Source organism: Cebus imitator, unplaced genomic scaffold, assembly GCF_001604975.1.
Source record: "Cebus imitator isolate Cc_AM_T3 unplaced genomic scaffold, Cebus_imitator-1.0 Scaffold280, whole genome shotgun sequence".
Classification (NCBI taxonomy): Eukaryota; Metazoa; Chordata; class Mammalia; order Primates; family Cebidae; genus Cebus; species Cebus imitator.
The window spans coordinates 3093279-3103501 of record NW_016107595.1 but is presented as its reverse complement, the minus strand read 5'-3'; the positions used below and the strand labels follow the sequence as shown (position 1 = coordinate 3103501).

At 53.4% G+C, this 10223-nt stretch overlaps 1 protein-coding gene and 1 non-coding gene across 2 annotated transcripts in view; one reads left to right on the top strand and one right to left on the bottom strand.

The window, feature by feature from the left end:
- Nucleotides 1-2477: 2477 nt before the first annotated feature.
- Nucleotides 2478-2596, bottom strand: LOC119467342. The gene has a single exon (XR_005195882.1). It is a non-coding gene; the product is annotated as a 5S ribosomal RNA (ribosomal RNA).
- Nucleotides 2597-5869: 3273 nt separating this feature from the next.
- TMEM161A (transmembrane protein 161A) overlaps nucleotides 5870-10223 on the top strand; it is a 21478-nt gene continuing 17124 nt past the window's right edge. The window contains 2 exon segments of the mRNA XM_017501354.2: nucleotides 5870-5941; nucleotides 9760-9863. Of these exon segments, the coding sequence (XP_017356843.1) occupies nucleotides 5939-5941; nucleotides 9760-9863 (107 nt within the window). The 5' untranslated portion in view covers nucleotides 5870-5938.

Below are 10223 nucleotides of genomic sequence, written 5' to 3'. Positions count from 1 at the left end.
AGATGGAGTCTCACTCTGTTGCCAGGCTGGAGGGCGGTGGCACGATCTCGGCTCACTGCAGCTTCTGCCTCCGAGGTTCAAGTGATTCTCCTGCCTCAGCCTCCCGAGTAGCTGGGACTATTGGCATGTGCCACCACACCCAGCTACTTTTTGTATTTTTAGTAGAGACAGGGTTTCACCAAGTTGGCCGGGATGGTCTCCATCTCTTGACCTCCTGACTTGCCCAGCTCAGCATTTCAAAGTGTTGGGATTACAGGAGTAAGCCACCGTGCCTGGCCTGCCCAGCTAATTTTTGTATTTTTTGTGTAGTCTGGGTTTCTCCATGTTGTCCAGGTTGGTCTGGAACTCCTGGGCTTAAGCGATCCTCCTGTCTTGGCCTCCCAAAATTCTGGGATTACAGGCATGAGCCACTGTGCCCAGCCTCTTTTATTTTTCTTGCCATGTGGCACGATCATGACTCACTGCAGCCTCAAACTCCTAGGCTCAAGCAATCTTCCCACCTCAGGCTCCTGAGTAGCTGAGACTTACAGGCTTCAGCTACCACGTTGGGCTAGTTTAATATTTTTTTAATTATTTTTTTTTCTTTTTTAGAGATAGGGTTTTGCTATGCTGTCCCGGCTGGCCTCAAAATCCTGGGCTGAAGCGATCCTCCAGCCTTAGCCTCCCAAGTAGCTGGGACTACAGGCATATGCCAAGCCGCCATGCCTGGCTGGACTCAGGTCTTCAACACTTCCCACCTGGTCCCTTCTGTCCCTTCCCCACTCAGTAGGGGTGAGCCTTGGTCCCCTGCCAGTGATCAGTGGCTCTGGAGGTCCAGCTGAGCATGCAGCCGCCGCCACTCCAACAGCGCCACCGCCACATGCACAGTGTCACCAGACAGACGACACAAACTCCTCACCCGGTTCCCTACCCTTCTGTTCTCAGGACCCCTACAGTGACCCTGGCCGTCCTTTCACGTGGGCTGAAGAACTGCCTACCCACTGGCACCCCAACCCCACACAACCAGACCAGGACCAGGGACTGAGCAGAGGAAAGGGGCCAAGGGAGGAAACAGGCATGGCGAGACAGAAGGGTCTTCCCAGCCTTTGGATCTCACCCTCACAGTGGACAGGAAGTCAGGCCGGTCCCTGATGTCAGTGCCCACAGGCTAAGCACCCAGTGTGAGTTTCATTAAACTTCGGGCTGCTTTCTAAGGCTGGGAGCCTGCAGGGCCACGGGTGGGACTGGTTCAGCTTCCCCATCCCAGGGACACTGCAGGTTTGCTCTCCATCACGAGGTGGGGTGGGGTGGTGCACTTTGGATTCAACACTTGCCAGTCGAAAGGTAAAAGAATAAAATATGGCCGGGCGCGGTGGCTCACGCCTGTAATCCCAGCACTTTGGGAGGCCGAGGCGGGTGGATCACGAGGTCAAGAGATCGAGACCATCCTGGTCAACATGGTGAAACCCCGTCTCTACTAAAAATACAAAAAATTAGCTGGGCATGGTGGCGCGTGCCTGTAACCCCAGCTACTCAGGAGGCTGAGGCAGGAGAATTGCCTGAACCCAGGAGGCGGAGGTTGCGGTGAGCCGAGATCGCGCCATTGCACTCCAGCCTGGGTAACAAGAGCAAAACTCCGTCTCAAAAAAAAAAAAAAAAAAAAAAGAATAAAATATAAGCCGGATGGGGAGGCTCGCGCCTGTAATCCCAGCACTCTGGGAGGCCGAGGCGGTCAGATCAGCTGTGGTCGGTCATTGCACTCCTGCCTCAGCAACAAGAGGGAAACTCCGTCTCAAAAAATACATAAAATAATAAATAATAAATAAATAAATATCGGGCGCAATGGCTCACGCCTGCAATCCAAGCACTTTGGGAGGCTGAAGCAGGCGGATCACCTGAGGTCGGCAGTTCGAGCCCAGCTTGACCAACATGGAGAAACCGTGTCTCTACTAAAAATATAAAATTAGCCACGCGTTCCTGTAATGCCGGCTACTCCGGAGGCTAAGGCAAGAGAATCACTTTGACCTGTGAGGCGGTGAGCGGGGATGGCGCCATTCCACTCCAGCCTGGGCAACAAGAGCAACACTGTCTCAAAAACTAAAACAAAATATAAATATAAATAATAATCAATCAATCAGATCCTTCAGGGGGCCCCACCCCATGTTTTCAGGCTCTGCGCCAGAGGACCCAGGGTCTCCTCTTGTGAAGGAGGGGAAGGGGGAGGGGATGTGTGCCGTTGTCCTCCAGGTCGGACAAGGTGCTGGGATTACACACCTGCTTAGCTTCCGAGATCAGAGATCGGGCACGTTTAGGGTGGTAAGGGCCTAGACGCCAGAAGTGGCGCCTGGCTGCCCCAAGAGCCCGAGGTGCTGCAGCGGCGGATACCCACCGACCTCACGAGGTCCCGGGCTGCGGCGGGCGGAAAAGGGGAAGAAAAATCAGGTGGCGGTTGGGAAGCCGGGCGACAAAAGGGCGAAGGAGGGAGCGGGAAGCCAAAATGCCTACAGCACCCGGTATTCCCGGGCGGTCTCCCATCCAAGTACTAACCAGGCCCGACCCTGCTTAGCTTCCGAGATCAGACGAGATCGGGCGCGTTCAGGGTAGCGTGGCCGTAGACACCTGAGGAGCCGCGTGGCTGCCCCAAGAGCCCGCAGTGCGGCAGCGGGGACCCCCCCCCCCCTTTTCCCCCCCACGAGGAGGTCCCCGGCTGCGGCTGGGGCGTCGGCGGCCCGAAAACGAGAAGAGCCGGGGGCGCAGGGAATGCCGGCGACAAAAGGGGGATAGAGGGAGGGAGCGGGAAGCCAAAAGCCTGTACGCACCTGTGATCCCAGCACTTCGGGAGACCCAGGAGGGAGGTTCGCTTGAGACCACAAGTTTAAGAGCAGCCTGGGCAATAGATGGAGACCCCATCTCTCCAAAAAAAAAAAAAAAAAATCTTTAAAAATTAGCCAGGCGGCCGGGCGAGGTGGCTCACGCCTGTAATCCTAGCACTTTGGGAGGCCGAGGTGGTTGGATCACCTGAGGTCAGGAGTTCAAGACCAGCCTGGCCATGATGGCGAAACCCCATCTCTTTATTTAAAAAAAAAAAAAATGTAAAAAAAAAAAATATTAGCCAGGCATGCTGCGTGTTCCAGTGCGAGGATCGCTTGGGCCCAGGAGGTGGTGGTTGCAGTGAGTCAAGACCACGCCACTGCTCTCCAGCTTGGACAACAGAGCACGACCCCGTCTCAAAAAGAAAGAAGGAGGGAGGGAGGAGGGAGAGAGAGAGAGACAGAGACAGAGAGAAATAAATTGTTCTATCCCTGAGCCATACTTTATTTTTATTTTTTGACAGGGTCTCTCTCTATCACCCAGGCCGGAGTGCAGTGGCCCAGTCTTGGCTCACTGCACGTGCCACCGCACCCAGTTAATTTTTTTTTTTTTTTTTTTTTTTTTTAGATGGGGGTCTCACTGTGTTGCTCAGGCTGGTCCTGAACCTCCTGGGCTCAAACGATCCACCTGTCTCGGCCTCCCAAAATGATGGGATTACAGGCATGAGCCACCACACCACTTTATTTTTTATTTTTATTTCATTTATTTTTATTTGAGACAGAGTCTTGTTCTGTTGCTTAGGCTGGAGAGCAGTAGCAGGATCTCAGCTCGCTGCAGCCTCACCTCCTAGGTTCAAGTGATTCTCCTGCCTCAGCCTCCCGAGTAGCTGGTATTACAGGTGTGCGCCACCACGCCCGGCTAATTTTTGTATTTTAGCAGAGACAGAGTTTCCCTATGTTATTGGGGCTGGTCTCAAACTCCTGACTCAAGTGATCTGCCCACCTCAGCCCCACGAAGGGCTGGGATGCAGGCGTGAGCCACCACACCCAGCCTATTTTTGGCTTTTGAATAGAGACTGAGTCTCGCTTTGTTTCCTGGGCTGGTCTCCAACTCAAGCCATTGTCCCACCTGGGCCTCCCAAAGCTCTGCGTTTACAGATGTGAGCCACTGTGCCCAGCCACTAAACTATTCTAAACACACCCACAGACAAGGACACCACGGTTGTGAACCAGAGTCAGTGTCACTGTTGGAGGGGCCCCAGGTCTCCTAGGAGCTGTCACTGCTTAGGAGAACTTGTAGGGAAAGCGGCTCAGGCACAAATATGGTGGTGGGAGGTAAAGCACTACGGCCACTGGCCACTGTGGGAGATCTGAGAGATGCATTTTCAAGACCTCCACAGGTGCCTCATGCCTGTAATCCCAGCACCTTGTGAGGCTGAGGCGGGCAGATCACCTGAGGTCAGGAGTTTGAGACCAGCCTGGCCAGCATGGTGAAACCCCATCTCTACTACAAATATAAAAATTAGCTGGGCGTGGTGGCACATGCCTGTAATCCCAGCTACTTAGGAGGCTGAGGCAGAAGAATCACTTGAACCTGGGAGGCAGAGGTTACAGTGAGCCGAGATTGCACCGCTGCACTCCAGCCTGGGCAACAGGGCAAAAACTGTCTCTAAAATGAAATAAAATATCACCCCTGTGATCCCAGCACTTTGGGACCCCAAGGCGGGAGGACCACTTGAGCTCAGGCATAAGAGACCACCCTTGACCACAAAGCGAGACCCCCATCTCTTATTTAAAAAATAAGTAATGCAGGCCAGGTGCGGTGGCTCACACCTATAATCACACTTTGGGAGGCTGAGGAGGGCAGATCACCTGCGGTCGGGATTTTGAGACCGGCCTGATCAACATGGAGAAACCTGGTCTCAACTAAAAATACAAAATTAACTGGGCGTGGTGGTGTGTGCCTGTAATCCCAGCTACTTGGGAGGCTGAGGCAGGAGAATTGCTTGAACCTGGGAGGCAGAGGTTGTGGTGAGCTGAGATCACGCCATTGCACTCCAGCCTGGGCAACAAAAGTGAAACTCCATCTCAAAAAAAAAAAAAAAAATTAAAACATAAATACATAATAAAATGTAAAAATGCAAAGGCAATGGATTACACGGGCCCCATGCACAGGAACCCACCCCCCTAAAGATGCTCATTTGGTCATACCCAATACACATCCACACTCAGACAGACATACTCATTTACAGAAAGACAAATGGCAAAACCCAGGCATGTACACCAGAAGCCCTTTCTTCCTAGCCGTGAAATAAAGACCATCAGATCCCAGAAACTAACATTTGGTCCTTGATCCAGCCATGCCTGAAGCTGACACTCCAGCTACTGTTTTCTGACACATGAGCCAAAAACTTCCCTTTTTTGCTTGAACCCATTTTAATTGATATTTTGTGGAGCACAGCCAGAGTCCTGGCTGATAGAGATGAATAAGGCACTTGCCAGGTGACAATGATTGAGGCATTCTTTTTTTGGTTTTGTTTTGTTTTTATTTTAAGATTGAGGCATTCTTGAATGTATTGCAAGATGTAGGATATTTACAAAGGCCTGGAGGTAAGAGAGCATGGTGGTGCAAACTGTACTATAGGGTGCACAGTAGTGCTAGCAATAGATTCAGGGGTCTGAATTCAGTCTGAGTACTTAGTCTACTTAGAACTTAGGAGTACTAAGGAGTATTAAGTACTTAGGAGTACTTTGTCTACTAAGTGGGGACCATTGAATGTTCTTGATGTTGGGGGAAGTTCTACTCTCAGAGATGTCCCTTAGGAGACAGCGCGTGAGAATAAATGCTCTCGCTGCAAACCTTTGCGATAAGTGTAGGTAACAGAAGGCTGAGCCTTAAGAGAGGTCGGCCACTTAGGCTTCCCAGGCACAATCTTGACTTTGAGCTCAGAACCAGTGGATCTGAACTACCATTTCCGGCATGCAACGCGAGTGACCTCCTCGTCCCTGATGATTTGCCGGCTCAAAAGACGCTGATTGGTTACACCGGATGCTCGTCAGACAGGAGTCGGGCTCTAATTGGTCGAGTTCCTGCAGAGTGCCCGGAGCCCCAGGCCGGTGGGTTGGTGCACCGCGCTCCAGCACGCGTCATGGTGAGCGAGCGTCTCGCGAAGTGGGGGGCTCTGCAGGGCCGGGGCCCAGACGAGGCGGTCCAGAGAGATAATGAGGGAATGGGGTCTCTTTTTGGGGATTGGAGGCTCTGAGGGATTCGGCTGCACGCTGAAGGCCGTGTGTCCCTCTCTGGGGGCCCTGCTCTCGGGGCAGGACCCCCGAGGGAGTCGGCGGGGGTCGTACCGAGGGGACTGGAAGTACCTAAGCGTTCTGTGGAAACCTTTTAGGGACCTGGCGTCCTGCTGAGGGGTCGTGGTCCCACAGAGAGGACTGGGGACCCCAGCACATTTGGAGCCTTGTTAAGGTGGCGTGGGGTCCTGGTGGGGTCCAGTCTGGGGACGGGGGTCCTGCAGGAGCGTGGTGGCCGTGCCGACCGTCGGGGGTCCCTGCTGTATCGGGGTGTGTGTAATGGGCAGGGGAAGCCGTGGGAGGTGAACCCAGGAGGTCTGGGTGGCCTCAGGGCGAGCAAGGGTCTCAGAGTGGGAGACAGGACAGTTGGAACCTTTAGGACTCACGCGGCTCTGGGTCCACCCATTGAGTGTGTTCTTAAAACAGCCCAGCCCGGGGGAGGCCAGGCTGGTGCCGGGAGATGGGGGACTCCCGCAATCCTGACAGGACTGGCCTGGGCAGAGAGAGGGGACGTGAAACTAGAGGGTCCCTGCCTGGGACCACCCTGAGGAGGGGCGCTGGAGACCGCCCTGAAGGAAGGGAACTGAAGGCCGGGATTGTTGAAAGCGGGGCGTCGTCCCAGACGGAGGTGCGGGATGCTGGAGGAGATGAGGGCACGGGCTCTTGGGAAGGAGATGGAGGGAGGCTGCACTGATTTTAGCAGGGTTCTTGGAGTCGAGGATCATAAATCCAGTGAAGGGGAAAGAAGGAGCTGATGGAAGACTCCAGAAAACCGTTGGAGATGTCTGCAGAGCTCTGACTCTGAGATAGGAGACTGGCTGGAGGGCAGGGTTGTCAGAACATCCCTGGACAGACCCCTGGGAGGCTTAGATGGAGAGATGCACCCCTCCACGTTTTCCTTAGGGGGGTTTGGGGAGTATTGGGGTCATTGATGAAGAGCCAGCAGGTCTAGGAAGACCTCTGAGACTCCATTGGTTGGGCGCAGGGAGGGCTGAGGAGAGAGCTGGGCCGTGGGGAGGTGGAGGGGTGCTTTCCAGCTGGGCCTGCAGGGTGCAGATCAAGTTAGGTGCTGACTGTGAGATTGGGAAGGGCCTGAATCACCTGGAGGGGTATGGGATGGTGGGCAGTTGTTGGGGCCTCCCAGGAGAGCCTGGAGGAGTCTGCTGATTGAGCTCAGCAGAGAGGTCTGGGCTGGAGGTGTCGCTATGCTGAGGTTGTGATGGGCTGGTTGATTGGGTGGTTAAAACCCTGGCAGGTCACAGGTGAGAGGCCCCAGAGGGAGGAGAAAAAGAGACTGGGAGGCCCTGGGGAGGAGGGGGCGGGGGAAGGGTGGGGCTTTGACAGCCCTGGCCCACTAGCTTACAGGGGCCCAGGGACTGGCACTCATGGTCCTTAAGTGCCAGCCAGCCAGTCTGCACCGAGGTCCTGAGCAGGGCGAGCAATGAGGATTTAGAGAAAGGTGGCGCATCAACCTCATTAGTGAAAAAATATTTCGGGTCTGTTTACAAGTCACAGGCATGGAGAAAATGTCCCATTAGTCTGTTATTTATTACTTTGTTTTGAGATGGAGTCCCACTCTGTCGCCCAGGCTGGAGTACAGTGGCGCAATCTCGGCTCACTGCAACCTCTGCCTCTGGGTTCAAAAATTCTGCTGCCTCAGCCTCCCGAGTAGCTGGGATGACAGGCATGCGCCACCATGCCTGGCTAATTTTTGTATTTTTAGTAGAGACAAGGTTTCACCATGTTAGCCAGGCTGGTCTCGAACTCCTGACCTCAAGTAATCATCAGCCCGCCTTGGCCTCCCAACATGCTGGGATTACAGGTGTGAGCCACCGCCCCCACCTCAGCAGTCATTTTGAATTACCTCGTTAGGTGTGGTATCCATCTCATTAGGATTTTTCCACCTAAATTTAGCTTATTTATGCCTGATTAAAGGATTATTTTAATAATTAATTTTACTATTAAATAATCTTTATTTCATTTTGATTATACTACCAGAATACTAGTAGACAGTTCTCCTGAGCATATAATTTTACGTAATTATGTGATTACTGGCAGCAAATGGGTATTTACTGCATTCAAGCAGGAAAACCCAGCTTCACCACAGACTGATTCTTCTAAAACGTTTAAAAATAAGTATATGAAAATGTGTTCTGAATTAAGAACTGGGTGAGAAAATTCCTAATTAAAAAAGTCATAGCTGGGTGTGTTGGTGCATGGCTGTAGTCCTAGCTACTCGGTGGGCTGAGAGGGAGGATCACTTGAGCCCAGGAGTTTGAGACCAGCCTGGGCAACAGCAAAGACCCCATCTCTAAACATAAAAATAAAAAAAGCCGGGACACAGTGGCTCACGCTTGTAATCCCAACACTTTGGGAGGCCACGGCAGGAGGACTGCTTGAGCCTAGGAATTCAAGGCCAGCCTGAGCAATATGGAGAAATCCTATCTCTACAAAATAGACAAAAATTAGCTGGGTGTGGTGGTGGGTTCCTGTAATCCCATATACTAGGGAGGCTGATGTGGGAGAATCACTTGAGGCTGAGGCTGCGGTGGGGATCCCAGCATGCCACTGTACTCCAGCCTGGGTGACAGAGCAAGAACCTGTTCTTACCACCACCCCTCCCACCCCCCCACCTAAAAACAAACAAACAAAAACAAACCCAGAAATAAAAATGAATAAATAGGCCTGGAACAGTGGCTCATGCCTGTAATCCCAGCACTTTGGGAGGCAGAGGGGGATCACCTGAGGTCGGGAGTTGGAGACCAGCCTGACCAACATGGAGAAACCCCATCTCAACTAAAAGTACAAAACTAGCTGGGCGTGGGGGCGCACGCCTGTAATCCCAGCTACTTGTGAGGCTGAGGCAGGAGAATCGCTTGAACTCCGGAGGCGGGGATTGCAGTGAGCTGAGATCGTGCCATTGCACTCCAGCCTGGGCAACAAAACTGAAACTCCATCTCAAAAATAAATAAATAAATAAATAAGGTCACCCCACTCAGACATGTAAGTCTTTACACCAAAACAGGTGGTGGCCGGGAGTGTAGATGCCCTTTCAAGGAGGTTAATTACAGAGGGAGGGAGCGAGCGGGAGGAGGGTGATGGGACCATCAGGGATCATTTAAGGTCGGAGACACTCAGGGGAAAGAATTACCAGGGTGAAGGAGAAAGCAAGAAGCGCAGCCGAGACGCAGTGGCTTTCCTGGGCGGGACTGCGGAGTGCAGGAGGCGCTGGGAGCCGCTTTCACTGAATGTGGCGGGCTCGTGGTTAGGGCTGGAAGGTGATGGTGAAGAATACAGGAGGCTACATAGGAAGCACCCATTTCCAGATGAGCAAACTGAGACTCCGGGAAATCAATATTATACCTGAATCCACAGTGGAGGTGGGAGGCGAACCCCATGATCTCCACCTCCCTACACTCCAGCTAGCTGGTGGTGGTGGTGAGGGGTGCTGATCTCCGACGAGGGAGGGCAGGGCCAGGCTACGTGAGGGGAGCTCCCGGGGTTGAGTCGAGGCTCACCCCAGGACCCTACCCTAAGAAGCCGCGAGAGCCAAAGAGGCTCGCCCTTCCCCCATCGGGCCTGGCTTCTCTATAAATAGCCTGGGTTCCTAGGGAGGGAGGGAGCTTGTGACCCTCTGGCAGGTGCCGCTAGTCGTGTCCCCTCCCCCCAGGCGGTCCTTGGAGTGCAGCTGGTGGTGACCCTGCTCACCGCCACCCTCATGCACAGGCTGGCGCCGCACTGCTCCTTCGCGCGCTGGCTGCTCTGCAACGGCAGGTGAGCCCCGCCCCTGCGGTGGGAGGGGCCCGCGGAGCCACGCCCCCTCTGGGTCCCCTCGCCCGCCTCACGTTGCACAGCCTTGATTTTGGTTGGTGGGTGGTGGCGGGTAAAACGCTGTTGAGGTGTAACTGAAGTACAACAAACTGCATATAATTTGTTTTTTCTTTTTCTTTTTCGAGGCAGGGTACTCGCTCTGTTGCCCAGTCTGGAGTGCAGTGACCTGATCATAGCTCACTGCAGCCTCTACCTCCTGGGCTCAAGTGACCCTCCTGCCTCAACCTCCTGAGTAGCTGAGACTACAGGTGTGCACCACGGCGTCCAGACAACTTTTAAATTTTTTTTTTTTTTTTTTTTTTT